This window comes from Sylvia atricapilla, chromosome 2 (assembly GCF_009819655.1).
Source record: "Sylvia atricapilla isolate bSylAtr1 chromosome 2, bSylAtr1.pri, whole genome shotgun sequence".
Classification (NCBI taxonomy): Eukaryota; Metazoa; Chordata; class Aves; order Passeriformes; family Sylviidae; genus Sylvia; species Sylvia atricapilla.
Genome location: NC_089141.1, coordinates 22232535 through 22259875, shown reverse-complemented (window position 1 = coordinate 22259875; position 27341 = coordinate 22232535). Strand labels below are relative to the sequence as shown.

Genomic DNA, 27341 nt, shown 5'->3' with positions numbered 1-27341 from the left:
TGAAACTATTCTGTCAGTCACTATATGGTCGGGAGACTTGTGTGAGCAGTTTGTTTTTTCGGTATTTTTCAGAAATGCCTTTTTCCTGATTTCAGCAATGTTTGGGATCAAGTCACCAGTTTTGGTGTGGCTGGTAGTGAATGAAAGTAAAGTGATAACAGTTCCATTTTTGTGACTGTTTGTGGTGTGAGCTGGCAAGCCTCACTTCAGTCCTAAAGGGCAGCCATCCACAGCACACAGATGGTTGTTGTGGTTGGCACTGAGTGAAGTGCATGGACCACTCTTTGCATTTAGCCACCTCAAATGCAAAAAAAGCCCCACTCCTATTTGTGGACAGAGTCCATGCTTTCAGTGTCTCTTGGCTCTCCATGAAAAGCAGATGGCACTTCAGGCTTTCACAATGTCAGTCCATGAGTATCTGAAAAACTGAGCTGCCACACAGGTAGGCAGAGGGGACCTGAGTACCTGTCCTTGGGCAGCTCAGCATGGCATATCTCAACATATCTCCTGCCCATCCACGACCAGTGTGGAGGCCCTCTCTTTTAGCTGGCCTAGGTGTCAACACTGCATTGTTTCCAGCCCATTCCCCTCAAAGACTGAAAGTAGCAATAGCCAGGCTGCCTCAGCTCATGCTGCTGTTTTCCTTCCAGCTTGGTACACAAACAAATCCTGCATCCATAGTGTGGAAATACAGATGTGTTCCTGAACCTGCCATCCAAACGTTTCTATCATGTCTCAGGCTGTGCCTTACCGTCTGTGCTCTTCGAAGTGTGTTGCTCTGGGTCCTGTTCCCTTTAAACAGGGTTGAAGTGTTTTGCATTGGATGGGAGTGATGTGGTTGCTACCTATAGGGCTGGGCTCATGCTGCTCTGTCCATTCCTGAACTGCATAGTGACAAAATCTGGTCAGTCAGGCTCATCCTGCCAGTCCTGCACCTACCAAGAGTACTGATAAATGGAATTAAAAGGCTGTGGTATGGATTTTTGGTGTCCATGCTGTGATTGTTTACCTGAATTTTTCCTCAAGTTTTCAGAAGGCAGGAAAGTTAGGAGCCAGACCTGTTGTTCTGTTATCTGCTTCCAGCAGGGGGAGATTGGTCCAGAGAGTTATTTCTTCTGGGAACACATACAAAAATAGCATTATTTATTTTACTCGTGAGGCGCTCTCCTAGGTTTTGTGTGACTCCTGCTTGTTTGGCCTTTTACACCTATGCAACCCCTTCCTTTTGCTTCTGTACACTTCTAAAAGCAAATAAGACTTAACAGCTTTAGGTTTTGGTTTTATTTTTCACAAGATTCACAAGACCCTCAAGGGAATTTCTTCCTCATCTCTCCCTTTTTTATTTATTATTATTATTATTATTATTATTATTGCTATTGTTATTATTATTAAGTCATGCTAAAGTAGTTCTAATGAGGATTGTATAAGTGCATAAGAATATTAAATCATCCCCTATACGGCTACATCAGCAGAGAGGGGCCTCTGAGTCCTCTGTGGTGCACCTCTTTTGGTAGGGAGGTATGGCCACATGCAGTCCCACCTTGAATCAGGATTTTACTGGAACCTGGGGACAGGATTAATTCCTTCCTTTTCCCTCCCTGAAACTCCCTCTGACGTTTTCTGTATAAAACATATTGATGCCACTTTCTATGAACTATATTTAACTAAGCATTAAATTTAGATTTAACTGGATAGTTATTGCCTCCTAAGTAAATACTCTGAGATAAGGAAATATTTAGTGAGCTCTAGCAGTTGGGTGGCAGATGCTTCTTGCATTGCATAATAGTTAATCTTCGACAAATATGTTTTCCTTACTCCACAGGCATTTAATTAACATACAATAGCTCTTATTAAATGTAGATGAAACATATTTGGGAGACCCTTGTAAAAAGTATCCATGCATCACTGGCTTGTGAGAGGGGTGCATTTCTTTCATTGGTCACTTCATATGGGACCAGGTGTTTTAGCTGTACTCAAAGTCTGCCATGGGCAGTGCAGAGGTTTCCCCTTGGTGATGCTCCTCTTCTGGCATGCCAGCAGCCTGATGCATCTCTGGGCCTTGCACTCTCCATCCTAGAGTGGTGGTTACTAGTCAGCAACCAGGTGTCAGCGGCATGGTCTTCTCCAGAGCAACATCTTTTGTGGAATGGCATCTCTATCTGCAGCAGCTTGGGTACATCTAGAGTGGATTAACCCCTTTAGCTCCTCATTCCTCTCCCCCTCTGGTGCTATCCGTGCCAAGTCTACTGCAGAGGAAACGTCTGACTCGCCTCACTCCTTGGCTTGAATACAAAGCTGTCATCTCTTCTTGCTGCTGCATGCCTGGCACAGGAGCAGCAGTGTCATGACCCTAGTCCCTAATTTGTGCGCCTTTAACACTTGGAGGGATTGTTTAAGTACTCAGACAGTGAGGCCTTTCCATACCAAGGCAGCAGGGGCCAGTTTCTAGGAGTTCAGAAAGCAACTGGATGCATTCCTGGAAGAAGAAAATCATTCAAGTACCACTAACTACAAAGACAGTGCCACTGGCTGGGACATGCCTTAACCATAAATCACTAGAAATAGATAAGTGCCCCGGGGCAGTACCACTGCATGCTTGCCTTGTGCTTGAGACCTTCACCAGGCTTTGGCTTTAGACTGCTAGGAGACAGGAGGAAGGGTTAGAAGGTCCTTTGATCTGGTCCCACATGGCCATTTCTATGACAGTGACATTACTTATGTCTCTTCAGTTTGAGCACAGTGTATCCCACAAGGATGCAGGAGCAGAGGTGAAGCGGGCTACGTACAAGACCTGTTTTTTCCCTTCCTGCACACACTTGTACCAGCTCTGGGATCACACAGGACAGCAACTCTCAGCCGAGTAACTCCATGGCTTTTCTTGCACCTGATTCTCGGGACCCCTCGTAAATCTCCTCTTTCCCCCTTTGCTTCCCCGTCCCCAGCCCCGCTGTGCTTTGGTCGCAGAAGGGTTACATTAGCGAAGCATCCTTAGGAGCAGTTCTGATCCCTCCCGCAGGCAGAGATCGGGCTGGTGGAATGGCAGGCAGGCATCAGCAATAGAACATACGGCTTATTCCTTTCCATTAATTTAATCTCCCTTCCCTCTGCGGTGGGCTGCGGGCTGCGGGAGCGTTCCCGGGTGGGCAGCGCTGCTGGCGGCGGGCGGGCGCGGGGCTCAGCTGCGGGCTCTGGCAGCCGGCAGCACAGGCCGAGCATTCACACCGCGGGCAGCTCAATGCCGGCATTGTCTCCGCTCCGGCGCTCCGAGGCTGGGAAAGGAGGTGGGGGGCGGGAAGGGCTGAGTGGAGAGAGGTGGGAGGGAGGGATGTACAACTGGTTATCTGGCGAGAGGAAAGTCTGAGAGGGGAAGGAGCAAGGTTTGAGGCTGCAGAGGCAGTTGCCAAGGATGCTGCTCTGTAAATCAGCCAGCGTGTGGCTTCAGGCCGCTAAGCCAAGTTGTTTGCACTTTTGGCCACAGACCCTCTTTCCTCACTATTTCATCTTGAGAATATTGGCCGTACCTTCCTCCGTCCTCTGTGCCCTACTGCTCCCTGTGCCTCCCTCCCGCTCAGCAGCTCCTGGCTGCTCCTGCCTTCTCTCTGCTTTCCCGCTCTAGTTCTCCGCTCCCCTTCTCCTCCTTTCCCCAGCCCCCGCTTCTTCTCCCATCCCCTTCCCTCTATGCCTCCCCTCTCCTCGGGGCTCCCCTCCTCTGCCTTGCAGCCCTCACGCCTTTCCAAGCCCCCTCTCCCTGCTGCAGTGACCCCCTCCCCTTCCCAGCCGCCGTTCCGTGTCCCCCCGGGCAGTCCCGGTTCCCGGCGCGGGGTCCCGGGGGCTGCGCCCGCGGGAGAGGGATGGGGAGCGCGGCCCGCGGCTCCCTCCGCGCCCGCCGCCGCTGTGGTGCCGAGCTGCCGTCTCACGAGTAAGGCTCCCTCCTCCCTCTCTCCCTCTCTCCTCCTCCTCCTCCTCCTCCCTCCCTCGCTCCGCCTGGGAAAGTGGGTTAGGAGGGAGCGCGGGGCTGGAGGCTGCACAGCCACAGGACTATCCCCTCCCGCATCCCGGCGGCACAGGATTCCTCTTGTTCCTTTTCCTTTTTTTTTTTTTTTTTCTTTTTTTTTTTTTCTTTTTTTCTTTTTTTTCCTCCGCATCTCTTCATCACTCTAAACGGGTCGAATTAATTGTTATTATTCCGTAGTTATTTTGGTACCTGACTTTTTCGTCTTGCTTCTTTCTCTCCCCCCCCGCCCTCCCCCCCCCCCCCCCCCCCACTTTTTTTTTTTTTAATTATTTTATTTGAAGGTTCTACTAAGACTTTTTTTGGAAAGCCTTTAAAAATAAAATTAAATAAAAGGCAAGGAAGGAAAAGAAGCCAGCAAGAGACTGAAAAGAGCAAGAGAAAGTGGCAGCTGAGAAGGACTGTGAAATCACCTCCCCTTTCTTGGGCTGTCGATCAGAGGGAGAGTTGTACATTATTATTGTTGTTTTTCTTTCTACGTCTGTCTGTCCACATACACAGGCAGAGAAAGAGACAAGTACTGACAGTGAAACTCGACGAGACCAGCCATGGTAGCAAGGGCTCAGCCTGATCGGAAACAATTACCACTGGTCCTACTGAGATTGCTTTGCCTTCTCCCTACAGGGCTGCCAGTCCGCAGCGTGGATTTTACCCGAGGTACCGATAACATCACCGTGAGGCAAGGGGATACAGCCATCCTCAGGTAGGGCATTTTGCCAACTTTTCCTCTTCTGTGTGTGCATCTATATTGCCATGTATGCGACGTGTACGTGTGACGTGACACAAATTTGTGTGTATGTGTCTCTGTGAGAGTGTGTGTTGTTTTACCTCGCAAACTGCAGCAGCGGCAGCTGCTACAAACAGGCTCTGCATGTGTGTGTTTGTGCTTTAATATGGAAAAATTGTGAAGGTTTTGAACACTTCTTGCCACACTGTCCTCTGTGTAGTGCTCTGGATCGAAAGAATTTCAGTGGGGAAAGATCTGCTTGTGTTAGCCAGCTCTTGTGAATGTACACTTTCCACCAGCCCTGCAGTATCAACAGAGGAATCAAAAAGGGATCCAGCTGTGCTTGCCAGATGTTCCATTGATCTTCCCATGCTTCTTTTTGTACATATGCAAAAACTTTATCCCTGGTGCTGCCAGAACTCTCAGGCAAGTTCTTTTGGGAAGCTCTTGTCTTTTAATTTTATTTATTTATTTTTGTGCCCTGTTGGGAGGGAAGATGGAAGCAATAGTTGAAAAGGCTGGTGAAAAAATGGTGTAGCAGCTCTGACATTTACGAAGATTATATCTTAGTGTGTTGGGTTTTTTGTAGGGCTAAAGAAATGGGTGTATGCTGTGTCTGTGTGTCTGGTTGTGATGAGGATATCTTTGCATATGAAACCTTGCTTATTGGCAGTATTGAGTATTATATTTCTGGTTTCATTGTGCAGGTTTTCCAAAGGCACTTCTGACACTACTTGGGCTTTCAGTTAGGAGCGTCCCAAATAGCTGAACTGCAGTAGTCCTTTTCCTGTAGGTTTCTTTTTTTCAAATTCTGCCTTGCTCAACTTACCTGCAGTAACTCCCCTACTGAAGAAAAATTCTGCATGTGTGAGTGTGCACACGGTGTGTTATGCCTTTAAAACTACTGGGTGCAATTTAAAATAAGTGTGTGATCTGTACAAGGAGCTGATAGTGCACAAACCCTGAAGCATCAAGGGAGCAATCCCCTAGTAAAGCTAACAGCAGCAGCAAAGTTTTCTTTCTCTTTCTGTGAAATAAATCCTGCTGGATGTCACCAAACGCTCTGCTACACGATCCCCTGTGTCCTGCATCCCTCCCATTTAATGATAGAGGGAAGAAGGATGCTGGAAGAGGGATGTGTGTGTGTGTGTGTCTGCGTACGCATATCGCTTTGGTCGCCTCCCATGTCCTCGGTTGTTTTGATCCTGGAATATCCATTCAGCAGCTTCCATTCCCCAGCTCTCCAGACTTGTTAACTTGAATGTAAGATTTATCCACACAGAGTAATAGGATTTACAGAGTAATTCATCTGCCTTGCATATGCAGTGCAAGCGGTTTAGATTCGACATGGTAAACACCAAACAAGGGGTGTTGCCTCTGACTCCAGCTTCTTTACTCTCTCTTCCACTCACTACCAATTCATATATCCCATTAACCCTTTTCTGGCAGGACTCCTAGCTGATATATCCCTTTTAAAGGCAAATCGCTTCCATCAATCATTTATTTCGGAGGGGCTGCTCAGACAGATGTTTGCCAGCATATGTTTGGTACATGCAGCAGCAGCAAAGTCATTAAGCTCACTTGCCCAGACAGGGGTCACTAGATTTCTATTTCCCACTTAACCTTGGAGCTTTTCAGTTTATCTAGATGCCGTGTGCTAAAGCTGCATTTGCAGCCGAGAGGGCTAAGCGGATGGTGGAGATGGTGCCTGCCAGTGCTGCGTGTAAAGCGTTCCTTCATCAGCAAGCTCCACGGGGCTGCATGGGAGAGTGGTTTCAGTGATTGCATGTGGCTTGCCAGTGTTGTGTCAGGCACTAAAATAAAACACCTGAGTGAAGTGATCCAGCTGTGTCAGCCAGATGTGTGCCAAGTGACACAGTCTGCAGGAGCAGCACACCACCCGGCCATGTAAATGCTTGCCCCGGGCAATTCTGTGTTCCTGGCAGGCTGCATTTCTGTCAGGAGTGACTGTGGCCAGTGCACAGGCTGTACCTTTTTCCTTCATCTGCCTTCCTAAGCTCTTTAAGCAGATCTGGCCAGCTACATGCTTTTCACACTTCCTAGGAAAGGCAGCTGTCTCCTCTCCCTTTCCCTGGGACCAGACCCTGGGAATTTCTGGGATATTTCAGTTCCTCCTTCGGACAAGAGGTCGAAATCAGGCTGTACTGGGAGACAGACTACCACAAGAAGCTGGAAGGTGTGAGATTTCCCTATATCCCACGGACTTTAGGTCCTGCAGGATAACATCTCATGTCCTTAGTTTTCGAGCAAAAGTTCGTTTGCTGACTTCCCGCTTGCTGTTTTGTTGACCCTTCAAAACATAACTCACTTTAAGCCAGCCTTGTTTTGAAGAAGTCCCAGTACCTCACCCTCTCTGTCTATTGATCCACTATGACAACCAAAGGAAAAGAGCTAGATGGGAAAAAACAAAACCAAAAAAAAACTACCTCCATTCGATGATCTATACTAATCATGTTCAAAGCAGGACTTTATATCCACAAGGAGATAGGTAAGAGTTTTCTATACATGGATCACATCACCTATCTTTGCCAAACATCTGCTTCTGAGGGACTGTGCAGCATCAGTTTACCAGTGCCCAGTAGCTCCTGTAGCTTGAAGGGAAATGAAAGTGTAGGAGGGAGAAATAAATGATACGCAGTTAGAAAGAAATAAAAGCAGTATATATAGTGATAACTAAAAACATTTTGTTCCTGTAAATTGTGATGCAAATCATTCAGCAAATCACCAAGGACAGGATTTTCTAAAGAAGTCTTTCTCTTTGGGGCCATATATATTTGTATATAGGGTTACTCTTGTAGGTGGAAGAATGGGTGGGTGGACTTATCTATGAAGTGGAGAAAAATAGTGTATTATAAGCCCTAATGTTCCTAAAGGAAGCCAGTCCTCTGAAGCTTCATCTGCAGCTTGTTACTCAGAATAGAACTATTCTGAAAAGTTTGGAGATGACTTTTTAAAGCTATAGCATTTAAAATATTCCCTCAGTATGGGACCATTAAAATATGTCCCTAACTCTAAACTGGCTCATCTCCTAAATGACCTGGCAGCAGATTTGATTCATTTGTCAGCCTTGCTGAAGGTTGATGACTCTTAGCAAGTATTTGGCATGGGGAAGTTAGGGAATTGCAGAGAGAATAAAAATAGCTCATGATAGACTATCCACAGGGAAAAGGGTAATGGTCTGCTCCTTAGAGCAAAGCAGAAAAGAGAGGATGGGTCTGAGAGCTGTAACAGGTGAGAAGGGCTGAGCAGAGTTGCTGGTATTTGTCCAGCTGCAACCAAGAAAAGAGGGTAGGGTGTTTCAAAGATGACACTGTATATGGGTGAGCCTGTCAGACTTACTAAGGTTTCATTTTTTAACTCTGTCCTTAGCAAGTGAAGAAGGACACCGAGCCTTATTTTGTATATTGAGAGGGAACTTTGGCTACAGTTCCTGTTGATGTCTTTCTTTCAAGATTACAATCATGAGGTTGTCAGGTTTTGTATGCAACTTCCTTGCTTGCTGTTAGGAAAAGAAGAAAATTATATCCAAACAAGAAATGCACAACATAGCCCCTCAATTAATTCAAATAGGAAAAGTAAAACAGTTCCCAACCCCAAATCTTCTCACTGTTTACCTGCCTTCAGCATCCTTTCCCACCTCATTTGCTCTGCACATGTTGAGTGAGCAAAGGCAGGTACAAAGTGTGCTCTGTAACACACTATCAGCCTAGAGAGGGGATGAGGAATATAAGGATGTTGGCTAAGCCGTGACATATGCAGTAATGAAGGGCAGCTGCTGCAAACTGGGAAGGAAGAAAACTGTGTTTCTGTGTTGTGTTTGGCCCTCTGGATGGTTTAAAAGCAAAATGGAAGTGGGGCGTTCATGTTATGGGATCAGGTACCTGTACAGCATGTTGGGGGAAGATCAGCTGCCTCAGGAACCACCACAGCAGCTCACCTCAAAGTGCCTGCAAAGAGCTCATCAGAGGGTGTCAGCGGGACTTGCAGTTGCACAGGGATTTTAGAAGCCTTGGCACAAGTGCAGATTTAGCCCTTAAAAACTCCTGGAATGGAGCTCATCACCAGCTGGAACCAAAATGGGTCATATCTCCATTCCAATCTGTTTTGTTATACCAGTACAAATCCACCAAAGCCCAAGGGCAGAGCCAGAAATATTCCATTTGTCTTTGGGGCAGATTCCCAGGGACTGCTAATAAAGAGGTACAAGTGACTCATACAGGGCATAAGCTTCTGAGCACTGCTCAGATGATGTTCAGCCTTTGGAGAACTGGGATCTCGCCAAGGCCAGAGTTCGGCTCATTGCTCCTGGGTTTTTCCAAGCATCAACTTTTCATCCAGAATTAAAACAATCTGGTGCTGACATACAGATGAAAACCAACATTTGACTGAGTGTGCATTTTTCATTTTTACCAGGTATTTTAAAATAATGTAAAGTTTCAGGCTGATAGCACATTTAGGAAGATCCATCCTAATGGGTACTTAGTTTCCTCAAGTTGCTTGTGTCAAAGGATGGGCTAGAATCAAATTACCAGCAGTAATGACCGTGCTGTTGGCATAATCCTGCAGTATAAGCAATTTATGCAAACTCTGTTCTTGGCCTCCCAGTATTTTGCTGGTATGTTACATGTGGAGCCGTGCTAGAGGACAAAGGCACCTCAGGCAAAATAGCAACACAACATCACAACAAAATTTAGGCCCTATACTGTCATTTTAAGAGAAAAGTAAAAGCTGTTCAGATTACACTTATAATTAGCATATGATTTATAACAGGGAGCACTGATCTGAGCCCTTTGCTAGAAATGAGAATAGGCACGTTCAAACGTATAATGCCACATAATAATACAGTCTTGGCAGTGAAACTGTAACCTTGATTATTAGTGGTATTGTTGTGGCACTTAGAGGCCACCACTAGGTTGAGGCAGCCTTTGTATTAAATGCCACGTGAGCAGAGAGTGAGAGATCCCCTCCTCTGCAGGGCGGGCAGGCTATTAGCTGGGATGGACCCAGGCTGGGGGTGGGCAGGAGGTGAGGGGGCTCACCCAGGGTTGCTGGCAGGGCTCAGGCACACCCAGCCTAGTGACCTATCCATTAGCCTGGGTTGCCTTTTGACTCAGCCACACAACGACCCAGCAAATGAGACAAATGAGGATTCCCTAGTACGTCCTCATCCACACTGGTGTTGACTAGAAGTCCCAAGTCTGTACAAAGACCCTCCGGTCAGTACAAAGCCTTCACTATCAGTTCCATTGTCCATGTGTCGAGACAGAGTTAGTTGGGATCTGTGCAAACCCAGCTGATTCTTTCCTTCAAATGAAAAATAAAAATATATAAATGTAGTAACAGATGATGTTGCAAAACTTCCAGCTCTGGCAGCAGATGGTGCCATTATATGAAGGCACACATGCATCCATAGATATGTGAGTATGTGTGCATACATATGATAAAGGAAGTTGCAATATGTGTATGGTCAAAGGCTGGCAATCATCATCTTTCCCTATATACCCACATTATTTTTATATGGTGTTCCTAGAGGAAAGGGGGCCCTTTGGGAAAATGTGCTTTCTGCAAAGTGGAACTAACCCATCACAAGAAAAAGTGGAATGGAAATTAGAAAAGGAAAGGCTTTCTTTGGTGAAATGATGCATGTTTAATAACACGGTATGTGTATTTTGCATTCACAAAGATGGAGAGACAGTATTGAACTGTATGGCTTTAACCTCCTCCCCTGAGTTTGCACACACACTTTCAGTTTGCAACCAAGTACCATATGTTTTCCTACTTAGTTGGCATTATAATTTATATAGTACTACGTATTACCTGAAGTGGCTCAGAGTCGGTACGTCTTCCACTCCCCTCCCCAGCAGGTCATGAGGAAAGACTTATTCTTAAAATAGCTCGTAGTTACTGGAATTTGCCATCTCCTAACTATAAGTTTTCAAAATATATGTTACACATACCTGCCCTTTATATCCAGACCCATGGGCATCTGAGTCTGACAGATCTGCGGGGCCACAGCTTGCTGCTGATGCAGCGGCAGGGCTTCGACAGACTCACTGTGAGGCTGAATATAGCCATTTTCATTGAAGTTACCTAGTTTTGTTGTCCATCAAAATTCACTCTGGTTTGTGTGAACTCGTGCTCTGCTGGAGTAAGCGCAATGGAGGGCACAAAGGTGAAGTCAGGAATTTACTGAGTTTTCTTTTGCTGTTCTCTTGCTGAAGAAAAAACGAATGTGATTTTCAGCTGAATCTGACACCAAAGCATTTGCTTCAGGCTTCGAGCGCATCTAACATGCCTGGTTTTATGGTAAGTAATGGGAACTAATAATGATGAGTTTCACCTCTGCCTAGAAAACAGCTATTTCAAAATAATCTGAATTGCCAGTCTCCTCTGTGCTCATATATTTCTGCAGATTTTTATTAGGAGCAACTTGGTTGTGTGGGAGGGGCCAGCTGTGATCGTAGAGTTCTCCCACTGTGCTCAGCCCTGTGCAGAGAGGAGAAATAGCACTGCCGCAGCTCTATTGATTTCACTGGAGTTGGCCTTCCTCCGTCCCAGACAACTTGATGGAAATGAGCCCATTCACACTGGGCTGGCATTCAGCAGATACTTTGCAGTACCACATCTGTATAAAATCTGGGAGGTGTGTGCTTGTGCGTGCCTTTGTGAAAGGCTGTGTTTCCCTCTTTGCTCCCATTTAAAAGTGAAAAGTGTTTTCTTGTGTGTAGTTGGACAAATGCTCATATACTTAGTAAAGTTGCCACACTTGCAACTGAGAGGCAGCACTACCAGATGGACAGGACAAGGGTCTGCTTACTTGGAGGTCTCTGTGGCTTTTTCCAACTCTTGGACCTCAGTAATCCTCCCTAATGCTGGAAAAGCCCTTTTGTTTCAGTGTGTTTCAGTTGCTACAGCTGTTAAAGAAAAAAAAGCAGCAAGTATATCACAACATAGAATATAGCATCTTCCTTTTCTGAGGCTCAGTGATTAGCACCACTGTAGATCTGGCCAATACTGTCCCATTCCAGTAGTAACCTGAACCACTCTCACTAATTTGCATTTCCCTGGCAGAGGGAAGTAGTGAAAACTTCGAAAGAGCAGGGAAACCGCACTCCTGCAGACACCCTCCCGCTCTCCTGTAAGAACCCAGACATATCTGATTGGTTTCCCATCACGGGTGTTCTCAGATGGTTTCTTAAATTTATGAAGGAAAGGCCAAGAGGGCTTCAGCTCCCCCCGTGTCAACCTCTGTGCTGTGCACTTGCAAAACAAAAGGGGAGTGGTCATACCACTGTGCAGCTGCCACTCGTGGTGCCACTGCTTCCTCTCCTCTCAGGGTCAGCAGGATGACCATGGAGATGGTTGGAGAGGCACCACTGTCAGTGTCCCTAACATGGTATGAATTGTAATCAGTGAGAACAGTGCCCTACCAGGAGAGACAGTGGTGATGCTTTTCCAGTGTAGGAAATTAGAGATATTTTAACCAGGAACACAATAATGCCTATATGGCAGCTACCTCGGTGTTCTGCTTCCTCCCTCCATCCCAAGCCGGTTGTCCACCCTCACATCATGACAGCATGATTCGGAGCTGCACATCCAGTCACCTTTCATGCCTTCCTCTGCAAACAAAACCAGTGTTGAAATCTACTGGCAGGCAGCATCCATGACTTTGAATAGTAAATACAAATCTTGCCTTTTACCTCTCTCTCTCTCTCTCTCTCTCTGTTATTAAGCTGACAGGCACTTAGCCAATTATCCAGTCGTTGTCTCAGCTGTATTTATGAAGGAGGAAGAGACAACTCACACAGCTCTTGTCTTCAGGGCTTCAGCTGAGTCTCCCCTGTGTGCTGTAGCATTTCCCCTTGTCTGAGCTGCTTAGAATACATAGGAAAAGAAACCAGCGAAGGGGTTTAGTTGAGAAGAGGGATGGGGGAGCAGAGGTGAGGAAAGAGGTCTGCTCCCCCAGACCAGGGGCATGCCAGAGCTGTCATTGTTTGGCACTGCTTTTGTGTTTAAATTAAATGCCAGAGCTCACACGCCTTTGTTGCATAAGGTTGCAAGGGATGGGGGATGCAGAGGCTGTGGGTACTTCAAAGTCCTTTTGCAAGGATCAAAAGTCAGGAACTGTGTGGTGGCAGACTGTGAGTCTGTGCCTTAAAGTGAGGAGTCACATGTACTTGGAGACGTGGTGTGAATCTGTGACTTGGATCCAGGAGCCACCTCTAATCCCCAATGCAGTACTGCGCCTAGAACATACAGCCTGCGCTGGCTCAAGTGTTTACTCCAAACAGCAAAATTTAGGCAAATAGCACTGAAGTGTTCTGTGAATACTTTCATGAATGTTAAAAATGAATTCACTTTGGCTGCAGCTGTGCTTCCTTTGTGTGTGTGCATGTGCATCTTCTTTTCTCTCCCCCTTGTGAATAATCTGAGTGGATGAGTTTTCCTTGCCCTGGCGTTCATGGACAGAACATTTTTAAAGGGTCCATAGATGAGCAAAACAAGGCTCTAGCAGCAACTTCTGCAGCTGGAAGCCCTGTCTGTACAGATTTGCAGGCATGTGCCCCTGCCTCACCTTAAACCAAGACACTAATTTTGTGAGTATGCCTGGGGTGCTTTTGATGATATTATATTTATGTTGGATGATGCTTAGGGAGCACTGGACATGGGTCTTGCAACCCCTCATAGGAGCCCAGGCATAAAAGCAGTTGAACGAGTGAGATGTAGAGCTGATCACAGCTTGAGCCACAATAATTTATGTGCATGTGACAAGAGAAAATTACCTTTAAACTCTGCACCCAACCAATCAATCTTGCAGAAGCCTGTGTTTGCTCGAAAAGGTGCCTCAGGCCAAGCCTATCAAGCTCAGAAAAAGAAAGGTTAAAATGTTCCAACATCATTATCTCTTCCTTTTCCTTTGGAGGAGAGGAACCACAGTGACAATGCCTAGCTGACTCTTTCACACCATCTCCTTTGTCGTGAGTTTTATTCCCACCCCCAGCCCAGATTGCCAACTGGAGTCAGCAGGAATTTGTCCATGGTCAGGCCCAGTGCTTGTCTGGTCAGAGAACACAAAGGAAAGCATGTGACAGAGAGGAAAGCAGGCACAAATAAGCGTATTGGAATTGGAAAATGATCAAGAGGGGAGGAAAAAGTTGCCACTGCAAGGAAACAATTATTGAGTGCTGCAGGTAGCACAGGTATGCTAGGAAACCCCCATTTGTTCCAGGGTGTCCTCTGAGCTTGGAGAAAAGTGAGATTCCAGGAGAGATGACTCCTTGAAAAAGGATTGTCCCCTCTCTGCCAAATATGATGTAACATGATCCATAGTCTCCATCCCTGCAGCAATAGAGCAGGGAGCCTGCACCAGCTGAGGCAGTTTTTTATTGGGGATTTGCAATGGAAGGGGCATTTGAGCCTCCCTCCTCCTATGAGCAGGGACATGTGGGCTGTGATTTAGTGGGCCACATTTGTCCCTTCGGTGCAGGCAAGTTTATTAGCAGTTCTCTCGAGTCAAAGGACAAGGGGAGGTTTTCAGCTGGTGGAAGAACATGGAGAGGGTCTGCTGCAGCCTGCCCTTCCCTCTTTTCACATTTGCTGTCCTCTTAGCCATTGTATGCTGGTTAAATAGGGGTGGTCCTTCCACAGCCTCCTGACATTTCTCAGGCAGGTTCTGCCCCCTGTCTCCAGCTCTTCGGATTGGCCTCACAGTGTATTTATTTTCTCTTCTTACCCAAAATGCCTGGTGTGTATATGTCCTGTGAGCTCACAGAAAAGGGCGTGTATAGGAGGGCTAGTAAGAAGTCGGGCTGTGTCACCAGTAAAGCTCTTTCTCTTCCTAGCAGAAATATAGCTGGATGTCTTTTGCCCTTGTCACATCCCAGTGATGTGTTTGTCCTGCTTTCAGTTGTGATCCAAGTTGGAAACAGAGTGGTAGGAGATCCTGTTCATTTATGAGGTGATTGACAGGCAAGAGCTTAGGCTGCAGACTGGTGTGAAAGCCACCTTGCTGCTGTCAGCAGAGGAACACACTGCACTGCGTTCTTGGTGTGCTGTGATTCTACTCCTGGAATTCAGAAGGAGGCAATTGGGAGCTTTTTCTCCCTCTGTTGTAGCTCTTTCTTGGGTGGGAAGCTTGACACTTGTGTGATGCTCACATGGGGTGACACATCAGCACTGGGATGCAGATCTGAGATTTTCTTGTGCAAGTGGCAAAGAAGGCAGATGCATTTAAAAGACAATGCTGGTGCAGTGTTAGGGAAGATTCTCAGTTTAAATTGCCAGACCTCTCTAACCTTGAAGCATCAGGACTATAGCTGGTGAGTTATGGTCATTTCAGCCAGACTTGTCCATTGCAGAAGCTGTAGAAACTTTGGAGACAGCCCCACGTTTGCCCCTCCATTTGGCATGAAACCATAAGATGCTACAGAAAACTAAAGCCAGCTGCTGGTGCTGTGACAGGGATGTTCCTTGGTGCTGGTCACTATTAACCTCTTGTGGTGCTTCTTTTTGTAGGACTGTGTCTCTGAAGCTTTGGTGAAAACCCACACATCTTGGCTGCTTTTACACTTAAGGGAAACCTGAGATTGGCATCCATAATCAGGAGCAGAAGGTGCTGCAGGCAATCTGTCTTCCTTGCACTGCATTAAACCCATTTTTGTTTTTTTCAGTTAAATATCAAATTATCTGTCCACCCACACATCCTCCCCACTGCATCAACTGTGGTTAGGGATGGGCCATCTGTAGGACTTCTACCTGGGTAAGGGGGTCCACGGGGGTTCTTGCGTAACAGGCTTCATGCGTATTCATTGGCCTTTAGAGTGGCATTTCTTTCCTTCCTATTCTCCTGGCTGGTCTCCAATACTGGCAATGACTCAGAGGCATGCAGGTCTATCAATTCCAAAAGTGTGTCCCAAGGTGGAGGAACACGTGCAGCTTTGTTCTCCCCTGACTTGGGAAGTCACTGCTGAAATGCAGGCCAGGTGGGTCAAGGACTTTGGACATGGTCAGTTAGACTTTTAAATGACTTTTTTTTTCCCCACAGGAAGCTCAAAGTGGGAGCAGCATCCAGCTCCCAGAGCAGAGAGAAGATAGGGCATGCTTTAGATTTTACAGCATCATTGTGCTGTAACTGTGTCCCTGCTTCAGTGGCAGTGCTGGCTGCTTGCTGATCACTGCAGTAGGGTCCTGTGTCTCTTTGGAGTGCTTTATGTTTCTAAGGAGATGTGGCCCAGTTGGATGGACTCCAGAAGAGGGAAGTGGGAATGATCATAAGGTCTAGACAGCATACTCATGAGGAGAGATGGATGGAAATGGGGCTGTTAGGACTAAAAAAAGAGAGGATTCCACATGAGATAGGCATAACAGCATGCAGGTACATAGAATACAAAAGAAAGGGATTATGTCTTCTTCAGAAAAAGATGGGGAGGAGTTTCAGATTGTAGCAAGAGAGACAGGTTTTATGTCGGTAAGCTCTGCAACAGTAAAGATAGCAAAACATTGAATCAAATTTCCTTGGGAGGCTGTGTAACTCCATCACTGAAGGGCTTTAAGAACAGACTAGACATGTACGAGGAGTGACAGATGCCACAAATGACAAAGTAGAACTGATCCGTCTTTCACAGACTAGAACAGACTAGATGGTTCCTTTGGGTCTCTTCTACCTCTCTCCTGTTTGATTCTGTGCTGTCTTCAGGCTCAGAGAACAGCAGGAACATAGGCAGAAGCACAGCTGAAAGGTTCAGGGAAGTGCCTCAGTGAGATGCTGAGTGAGCCTGGCCAGGAGGTCCTTACCCACTTCTTTAGCTGTGGCTGACCTTCTCCCTTCCATCTCAGGAGTGTGATGTGCTCCAAGGAGACTGTCATCAGTACTACCCCAGTCCAAGCATGTGACACTTGAACTATCTGCCAAACGGAAGTAAGAATCAGTGTCAATGCTATCCCTAAAACTGATTTTCTTCTGCAGGGACTCAGATCTTTTTTTCACATGTGCTGCCCTTGGAGGGCCACAGGACCTACAGGATGTTTTACCGTAAGCATGGTAGGGAAAAACAAGTCAAAGGCTCAGTGTTTTATCCGGGGAAAGTTTGATGATGTTGCTAAATGCTCACTTCAGGAGGCTTTGTCAGCATGTTCTGTTAATGAAATGTCACCTTTTATCGGTATGAAATCACTTTGTGCATTGGTATATGAGCCCATGAGGATTTGAGTCTACCTGAGGGGTAGATGTGGTGCAATTTATGAGTACTCCTGGGGCTTTTCACCACTAGGGAGGTGGCATGTGACATAAGGCCCAAAGTGGAGCAAGCGTGGCAAACCTTGCAACTCCTGAGCATCATGCCTTTAGCTGTGTGCACATGAAGCAATGAGAAAACTCCAGTGCAGTGAGGATGTAGGGGTGAGTAGAGAAAGGATATTTTAAGAGGTTGAGGAGCAATTTAAGAGAGGAAAAGCTATTCAGGGAAGGAGGGGAAGAGCATAAAGGGGCCTGCTGTAAAGTTTGGAGTAATGTGCTTGGTGTTAATCTTTCTCTGGCTGTAGTGACCCAGGCTGTTGCTAACCTGGCCAGGCAAGCTGCCAGAGGCTGTCTCCACTGCTCACCCATCGTCCACTCTCATCTTGTCTCTGACTTGTGTTTTCTTGTCAGCATTTCTCTCCCACAGATCGATTCCTCCTTGGCTCATCCCAGTGATTTTAAACAGAGAGAAACTTCCTCTTGGCGGTGAGAGATAATCAAGCTGAATATTACCCATCTCTGAAGTGCAGGCAGTCCGTGAGCAGAGCCAAAGTCAATATCTTGGCAGATGTTGCTTTGCATTGATTTATCTTCTCCTGGAGCAGGGTGGATGGCCTCAAAGAAGGCAGTATGGTCACCTGGCCAACCCCCAAAACATTTGCAGGCTACATTAGTTTGCTTGATTTGGTCTCCAGAAGCTGCTCTCCTCAGTGTCAGGGGGTAGAACAGCATGGTGCCAAACTCACAAATCCCTCCTTTGCGCTCATCAGTGTTATTTCTTGTGCTGAGACACATCCTGGGCTCAGAGCACCAGCTCACGGTGCTGAGCTAAGCCAGCCTCATTTACTGGCTTAATGGAGCAAGGAAACAAATGCGTGTGCTGCTGCTGGCGTAGGGAAGAGGAACAGGAGACCCATGCCCCAGAAAGGCCTTGCAACATGGGTTTATTTCCTTGCAGGGAATCTGGATGTGTCAGAAAGGAAAGTAAGGGAGAGGAAGCTTCCATATGAGCAGCAGGAATGGGGGGAAAAAGGCAGGGCCCCTCTTCAAGCCAGAGGAATTACAGCCAGCAGATTGCTGAGCAGGACAGGGTAGGAGGAAGGGGGGCTGATGGCAGATAGAGGGGGTGGTGGAAGAAGGCTGTGGGGAAACCAATTGCCAGGCAGGAGGACCAGGTCAGAGTTCTGCTCCTGGGCTTTGCCCTGTCAGAACAAGCAGACAAAGCATGCAAGACTACCTGTATAGAGTTCCAGTTCCCAGCTCCCCAGCATAATACACTCTCTGTTTTCAGAGGCCTTTGAGCTCTCGTCCTATGTCTGAGAGCTCCAGGTTTGGCTTTGGCAGGAAAGAGCCTCCAGCAGAGCAGGCAGGGGGCTTTTCAAAACCACAGCTAAAGAGAAACCATCTGTATGATCTCAAATAACAGACACTTGCATGCAAACCCATCCCCCTTGGTACCATCCCCTTCCCCCAGCCCCTTTCCCAAGCCCCTCATCCCCCCAGCCCTGGCTGAGCCCTTCACAGCTCCTCTCTGCCCACCCTGCCGTTTTCATGCTGGAGCAGCAGGCACTGCACAGATACATAAACCACATCTCTGGTTCTGCAGTTTCCCCCAGGGTGTGGACAGATGCTGATTGTCTTCATGCCCAGTTGGGGACAGCAGGAACTGTTATAAATAGCATCAGTTCCTTGCGTGGCAAAGACAGAACTTTCCCCTAGAAGTCCATTGCTCTGCTCCCAGGACTCACTGGGAGGTCTCTGAAATGTCACAGAACGTTTGCAGCAGAGAGTACCTCTGGAGGCTTCCTGTGGGTTCAGGGCTTGATCCAGGCAGAAAAATGGAACAAGTTTGCTGAATCTTTCCTCACAATCTAATTTTTTCTGCCTGTCCTCGTCATTTTTATGTGAACAGCAGTTTCTCTTCAGAGGAGACTTGGGACTGAAATAGAAGTGAGCACTCAAGATGCATAAGCCTGAAGTTGTGAGGAAAGGGATAGGTCTGGAGCAGCATAAGGGTGATAGGGCTGCCAGGACCGAGCTGGTGTGGGGAGCCCCAGTTCAGGAGAACTTTGTTAGGGGTACTGCCAGTACCACAACACCAGAAAGGGATGCTAAGAGCAAGAAAACTTTCCTGCAAGAAAGTAATATGCTTTTCCAGCACGAAAGATTCCCTCTGCGCCCCTCGGGGGTTGATTTGCTTCTGTAGGAGTGCAGATTGCATAAGGAGCCAAAAGTAACCTGCTTAGGAGCAGCGTCTGTTCATCCTCCCTCTCCTCTGCTCCCCGCCCTCAGGCAGAGGGTGTTGCTTAACACCTCTGGGCAGCTGAAGCCCTTCGCACCTCGGCCGCTGACAGAGGGCTCTGTGCTGCTGGCAGCAGCCGGGTAATCCCTGCCGCAGCCCCGGGCGCTGCTGGCGGCTGCCGAGGCCCGTGTTTTAGGGGCAGCAGCTCGCCGTTTGTGGCCGCAGGCCGCCGGCCGGAGCTCTCCCCGGCGCTCGGGCAGGGCCCTGGCGGCCGTGCACTCCGGTATTTCAATTAAAGTCTCGGCCCTGGCGGCCGTGCACTCGGGGATTTCCATTAAAGTCTCTGGGACCGGGTTCGGGCAGTAATAAGGAACAGCACCAAGGCTTGGAGAGCCTCCACCTCACGTGTGCCTCCCAGAGGCTCCCGGTGCCTCATGGAGGCCCGGCTTGGACTGCTGTCCCACCATATATTATACTGTTGGTCTCTGTGATTTCGGCCCTGTCCTTGCTTGTTCTCCGGTTTCCTTTGTGTTTATTATTCTAATTTATTGAGTTACCTGGAGTGTTTTCACAGACACCAAGGCTGCTTTGCAGAAATTAATGATTGTGCCTTCTGCTTGTTGGTGCCTTACGCAGACCTTGCTTTTATGTGATACAGACTAAAATATGCTCAGAGAAAATGAAAATGTTAACCTCTATTAAAAACATGTGTAGAAAAGTTGTTGTCAGATCTGTGTCGGGGCACTTGAGTGCTTTGAGATTATTTAGCTCAGTAGCCCCTGCCGTTTCTGAATCTCAAAGTATTTTAATTGATTTCCCCTTTGAGATAAGCCACTATTTGTCCCCATTTTGTAGTGTGGGAAACTGAGGCTTGAAAAGGAGATTTGTGTCAGCAAATTAGTGGCCAGATATAGGTGACCAAAATCTTTGCTGGCTGGAGCCCCAGATTTTAGGTCCTGTTCAGAGCTATGCTATCCTACTGGCTGCTGGACTGGAATATCACATTAATGTCTCCTAATGTAATGCAAAAGTAGAAGATCATCTTTCCTCAATTGTGGTCAGAAAAGCCAGATCCTGGCAGGTCCCATTTTGTGGAAATGAAGCTGTGGGAGGGAACACTCTACTTCTGTCGTCTTCCCAAGGAAATCTATGACTGGTGTTTGCCATCTGAGTGTTCTCCTCAGTGAAATGAAGATTCTGGTCCAGAGAATGATCATCTTTGTAAAGGAGGAAGCTACTTTCATGCATTTCTGTAAAGGAAGGGAGGAAATTGAGAGGAGACACCTACACATAGCAGTGCAAAGTGTTTTGTTGGGTTTTGATGTGCTTATTCACTTTTTTTTGGAAAGGAGTAAAGCAGGATATCTAAGGAGGTGGTTACAAAGTGTGTAACAGCTCACACAGCTCTGCTGGGAAGATCTTGATGGGGTCATAGCAAATGACAGGACTGTAAATCTTGGAACTACGTAGGTGGCAGGTCCTTTCAGGGGTTGATACTATAAATCTATTGAAACAAGCTGTCTGTTCCCTAGAAGTTTACTGAGGAAGTGCACTCCTTGATTGGTCAGGGAATGCCAGATGCAGCATTTTGAGAAGATCACAGAGTCACTAGGGGTGACATGATACATGGGAGAATTTTCAGCTGCTAGGACACAAGCCATCTGAAAGGGAAGTTTCTTTTCAGGTTTTCCATTAACTCATTAAAATGTAGGATGAGCATTTTCCTCTCTTGCTTGAACACTTAAAAGTCCTTAAGAGAGAGTGCCTTTCAAACAGACTCTTGTTTAGTATGTATGAATTTCCTCCCAAACAGAAGAATTTAAGAAACAGCAGATGATAGCAGAACCTTTTTACATCAGTATCTTGCATTTTTAAATTTGCATTATATAAGAAAATACAAAAACCTCCTAAGTGGGAAAATATGCAGAATCATAGAAATAACTTGCAGATAGGAGAAATTTCTGTCCTGGACAAATTGTTTCCTGCTTGTAGTCTGAAGCAAGAGGATTGATATCATTGGACATGGGGAGAAGGGGTCACGAGCAGGGATTTGCCCATCATGTATAAAGCAACCATTGGTATCCTGTAATGTGCTGCTTTTTGGGATAGCATTAGGCCTGGGTGTTACCTTGTGACAGTGAATTACACACATTATTGCACTTTGTAGGAAAGCAGCAAATCCCATCCAGCCTTACATGGGTAGTGTTTGTTGTAAGGGATGCTCCCTACCTTTATCACCATGTTTGCCTTTGCTGTATTTTTCATCAGTTTATATATCCTTCACTGTCCAGCCTGCTTTGTTTCCTCTTTGAAGCAAAAAGCCCCAGTGTTTTCTATCTCCCTTCTTACAGATATTTTGTGAGGTCTCTAATGCTTTGCTGTCACCTGTCCCTGACCTCTTTTTATTTCTACTGCATCTTTTGCAGATAGGATGACCTGATATGGGGCACTCTATTGCAGTAGAGTACTGCACTTAGCCTCATTTTTTCTCTTTGTCTCAGTGCACCCTATCATTATGTTTGGGTTCTTGTCCATTCTGAACAGAGGATTTTTATGAGTTTGCCATGCAGTAATCTTAATTTCTGAATGACTGTAGGTAATTTTGAAGCCAACAAGGTAACTCAGGTAACTCCTTCCAGAACGTGCATCACCTTGTGTGCTTGATCAGTGCTTCTGCTTAAGACAGGGTGTAGCCTGGCAGAATGCCTTTTTCTCACTTGTTTGTAAACTGAGTCGATGCACTGCTCATTTGAGCTCTTGTTTTGTGGAGCTCTCCTGTTTATCTTTTTCCTTAGAATTAACTGTTTATTTGAGCAGTCTTATTGCCTTCCCTGGAATCTCTGAGGTGAGGTGTCACCTCTGGTAATGGTGTAAGAATGCTCCTGTGGAGGGGTTGCTGTGCTCTGCTCATCAGTCAAGCACAGTCACTTCTGAGATAGAACCCTGTAAGTATTAAACAGCAAATGACAGCGGGTTCCAGACAAGAAAAAGAGAAAAAAAAAAAAAAATCCCGTTTGAATTGCAGGGACTGTTTTGGAAGGCAGATTGTAATTAAACTAATCGGAATTCAGACATTTAGACAGTCGTTGCACTCAGTGCCTTTGAAAAGTGTCAAGCTTTGATTATAACTCATCTTTTTGTTTATAATCTTATCATACAAAAGATTTTGCCCAAGGAATCTGCTGTCTCCAATACTTAGTCCCATGAAGATGGAAGATACTCTCTTTGAGTAGAGACAATCCAAAGCCATCTGGCAAAAACCACTGTGAAACCAATCCTCCTGCTGCACCAAAGCACAAAACATCCCCAGAACTCTGCCACTCTGCACACCATTGGAATAAAACTCCTGTCATCATCTTTCAAAGGTCACTAGATTATTTTTTACAGGAGGGGAAGTAGGGGGAAAAGTATTCAGGTGGGAAGAAATGGGCATGGATGCTGGTGAATGGAGATGTAACTTTAAAAATCAGAGCTAGAAAAGGAGGAATGTTTAATACATGCTGCCTTAGAGCAAACTCTTTTGGGCCTGCCTGTTACTTGACTACATACTAGACCACTATGATTATTTCAGTTGTGCTTTATTTGAGTTATGTTATTTCCTATGAAACAAGAAGTCCTTTTGCTTTGTAACAAACTGCTTAAACCATGTGACTGGCCTCAGTTCCCAGGAGAGCCTGCTGGAGAGAAAAAATGTGCAAGTGAAAAGCATTTGCACAAAATACACTGCCTGGTGTGGTTTTGACCTGAAATACACTCTATTAAGTTGCTGGTAGCAGAGACTGAGATCACATGATACTCAACAGAAATCCAGCAGTGAATAGCTTACCTTCTATTATTTTTCCCCTATTTAAATTAAGGGGCAGGTGGAGGAAGTTGATATTCTAAGTGTGTATTTCTGAAGAACAGTAAATCCAGACCTGTCTCTTTTGTGAAAGCCCCTAGAGTTTTTGATCTCCTAAAAGTAAGACGAACCTAGTGTGTGTTTAGTACAGCCTATTGGTATGTACTTCCTGAAATCTTTGGGGTGGATGGGGATATGCCTGCACTTAGGATGTGAAATACAGTAACTGCTAGATTGATAGTGTGGCAGAGTTCATGGTCTGTTTGAGACCTTCTAGGGGAAAAATCAACCCTTTGCACATCCAGTACTCTACCTGCTTCCCCTCTTCTGGGAGCATGTACCTGTGGAGCCTGGCAGAGCTGGAAGGCCCTTTAGATAACCAGGACTTTGGTGCATTACAAACTAAAACAGCCTTTCATAAAATCTCCTTCCCACATCTCCTTTCCTCCCAGAGAGCACTTTGCCTCCCACTCCATCTCTGTAAGTTCTCTCTCTCTGTTCAATCCTCTAAAGCATTTTACAACTCTAATTAGACACGTATCTCCAATTTACTACTATTTAAAAGGGTAAGCAGTTAATGTCGTAAGACTGAGAATGCTTGGTAATTAATTACTAACTCCAAGGACCTGGCTATCTCTCTAACCACCCTTGTCTCAAATAGCATCTCTCTCTGTTACAACCTCTGTTCACAGTAATTAAACAGTAGAGAGGAGAAGCACCTTGGAGCCTGCCCAACCAAGTCTGTCCGACACAAAGTGTGGCTCTGTGAGGCAGTCCTTTTTTTATCTGACTCTGGCGTGGACATAATGGGCCAACAAATTTTGATGACTCCCAAGTACACTCCGGCTTTGTCCAAAAGAGACTTCAGTAGCAGGATCATCTCTGTGCCACTGCCATTGAAACTTAAAACCAGTTGGGATCCTCCTAGTCTCTGGGGAAACAATGCATCCCTAGAAGGATAACAGGTTCTCCTCGCAGTGCTCCCATCCTGTTCCCACAAAACAAAACATTGTAAGCTGAAGAAGTTGGGGCAACAGCCTTCAGCCAAGGTGGTGTGGTGGTCACAGATGTTTGTTAGCATATACTCCACCTTGTGACACTGAGGAAGGTGATCACTGCTGGGGAAAAATCTGTGGTTTGCAGTGAGAACACACTGAAATCTTGGTGTCCGGACTTGTAGCCTGGAATGGTTATTGGCTAGCTGAATGCATAGAGTCTCACCTTTCTATGTGCAGATGTGTCCAGATGCAGTGAGCACAGAGCTAATGTGGGAGGTGGCATACCAGATAGAATAACAAGCCTGGAAAACCCAGGGTTTGTTCTATGCTCCGCTTCTTACTGTGTGTGGACTTTGGCATATTCTTTCCCCTACTCTGTATTCTCTTTCCTTTTCTACTATATGATAGAGACAGAAATACCTAACACCTCCAAAAAGTGCTTTGACCTTTGTCAATGAGAGGTGTTAAGTAATTCTTGGTAAAAGCAGGGTCGCTTTGTTGTCGTCTAGCCAAATTTCACTTTTCACAGGTTAGCTGCTTAATTGCCTCTGTACTTTGAACTGCGAGAGGTATTCCTGTTTCCTTAAATTGTCTTGCTGTGCATCTGTGCACTGCTAACAAGCTCTGCTTTTCATGTCTAAAGGGAGATGCCCTTCTGTGGTGACTGAAGTGATCGTTCATTGTTCCTTCTCCATCTCCCAAAGGTGCTACCAGGTTTTAATAGACTATTTATCAAGTGCTTTTGGGATCTTTTGATGGAAGAAGTCCGAGCAAGTGCATGGTTCTCACTGCATAGTGAGAGGGTGACATGCACCCGTTTACACATCAGCTTGGTCTGCCATGAATAAATAGCCCCTTTCTCTGGACAGAGGAGTCCAGCAGCAATAGCACTGTTGTAAACTTTACATGTGAAGAAAGGCAAAGTTATGTCAAGCTCATCTTTCTAATTGTTTGAGTTGGCTAGATATATGGAAAAGATAGACAGGTTGGGTTTGGGATTTTGGTTTTGTTTGTTGCTGGTTGGTTGGTTGTTTTTTTAAGTGGGGTTCGCTTCTTTGTTGTTGCACAGAATAGACTTTTTTCCAAACTAGTCAGGACCAGTTTCTGTGAGTTGGTCAGAGCAGAGCTTCTGTGTGCAGGTTTATCTTCTTGTGCAGTTCTTGTAGTTTTACCTCTCCAATAAAGCTCTGTGCATAGCAGGACTGAGGTGCATTTGTTCTGCCAGTACATCCTGTGCATGGTTTATTACATGGTACCTCATGCATGGTACCTCCTGGTTCCACAGCATGGTACCCCTTGTCTCTGCACTTGTGTCTGGATTGATGGGGAAACAAGAGGAAGATGAACATGTCAAAGTGAGGGAGAGGGCTGATCTTCATGCATATGTTTGTCCTGCCTCCACATAGTTACCTGGTTTATAGTGCCACAGTATTCCAGTTATATTTTGAAAAGGCTGATCCTCAAAAATGACTAGGCATTGCATTCCTGCTGTCACAAATATATTTCCTTCCTCCTGCTTCAAGCTGTCTGTTTCCATGTTCTAGAGAAGTTGTTCCTTACTCTCTGCCCCTACGTAGCTCAGCTCTTTCTTTGCTACTTTTTCCTTCTCTCTTTTTTTCTTTCATCCTCAAATTTCTTTGGCTTTTTCATTTTTTTAAACCTCTGCCTTCTCATTCATTTTCAATTTCCCTCTTCTCATTTATCCAACGTCCTTATTTACTTTCCCTCTCTCATTCTGGTGGTCTCCCCTCATCCTCTTGTGTTGATGTCCTGGATGCAGCAAGGCTGAAGGACAGACAGCAATCAGGTTGTCCAAATTTTCCTCCAGGTAGTGCCCTCCCCTAACCATGCATGAGTCACCCATCTTGCTGGGCTTTTGTTGTGCTCCTGGCAGCCTGGTGTTGGTAATAGCTGTGTCCCTTGTGAAGTGCCTTGAGCTCTGCTTATTCCTGCTGTGGCCATGAGAGCCAGGGCTGTGCATCTGTATCTCTTTTTGCTGGGTCCTGAGCACACAGAGAACAAAAAGGAGAATCTTCCTTCAGGGGGCTTATGCTCCAAGCATTGGGGATAAGAGGTGAATACAGACAGAAAGGGTGCACATGGAAAGCACAGAATGCTGCAGGTTGATGTAATATCGTCAGTCAGGTCCTATAGAAGTGCTAAATAATATTATTCCCACTTCTATTTCCCTTTCTGCTAGCTTTTCTATCCTTTTAATCACTTTTGGGCCTTCTTTTTTCTTTCACCTTAGAGATTATAGGGCTTTGTCATTTTGTTTCCAAGAAAAGGGAAAGAGTGCAGAGTGTTTTCATTAGGCCAAGGGCTAGAGGGAAGGAGCGAGTCGTGGTATTTGCTAGCTTTAATCTTTATGGTAATACTTCAGTAAATATCTGCTGTTCTTTCTCTCCTGTCAGTGTGGCAGCCTGTGAATGATATGGAGCTGAGATCAGGGAAGAAGAGGGAACTGCAGAGAGGATTAGAAGGTTAAGATAGGATTACAGGGTCAAAATGGAAAAAAAAAAAGAGAGAAAAGAAACAGCAAGAGAAAGGAAAAGAAAATGAAGTGTAGTGGTTGTGACAGAGGAAAGGAAGGAAAGTGTACAAGGTACCAAGAGAAGATGAGATTTTTATGAATGGGTCGATTCATTCAAAGGTCCTAGAGTCAATAGTCTCTCTAAAATGATTTATTGAAGAAAAATTCATTTGTTTTATGTCACCCCATGAATTTTTTTTTTTCCTTTCATCAGTCCTAGAGATGGAGTCTGCAAGATCTGAGCCAGAGGGATGCACAAACACTCCATTACCCCAGTGTTCCTGCTTGGATGGGGAGGTGCAGTGGGTGGGAAACGTGGCTGCTAGGAGTCTGTCACAGCTGAGTCTTTCAAGAGAGGGGGGAGAGCCACCACAGCCACACAGGTGGAAGATCTGATACAGGGAAAGTTGCTGCTAAGCACTGACAACCTCACACACTCCCCTGGGGTCCTACTGGTCTGTGCCCTACTTTTTGATTGCCTCCTGCTGAGAGTGACAGAAAGGCAGAAGAAGGTGCAAGGGCTTGTTTCCTTGAACTCCTCTGCGTGGAGGAGAGGGAACCGCTTGTGAAGCAGGTTTGGATTTGGGGCTTTGAATACCAGGGCAGTTGCAGTCCTGCTTTTGGTTTGTGTAATCAGAAGGAAATAATGGATAAAGCTTGTTTGGACCGAGAAGAAATGACCCAGACCATTGCACACATTTAAAGTATTTGGATGAATTAAAGCAAACAACT

The 27341-nt window shown here is 46.0% G+C and overlaps 1 protein-coding gene across 3 annotated transcripts in view; it reads left to right on the top strand.

The window, feature by feature from the left end:
- The window catches only part of LSAMP (limbic system associated membrane protein), a 991258-nt gene that overhangs the window by 681959 nt on the left and 281958 nt on the right, over window positions 1-27341 (top strand). For 2 of the 3 annotated variants that reach the window (XM_066340982.1, XM_066340980.1), the window contains exon 1: window positions 4332-4715. In XM_066340982.1, the coding sequence (XP_066197079.1) occupies window positions 4561-4715 (155 nt within the window). In that variant the 5' untranslated portion in view covers window positions 4332-4560. Of the gene's footprint in view, window positions 1-4331; window positions 4716-27341 lie in introns of those variants that run through there. The other variant, XM_066340981.1, reaches the window with a different exon arrangement.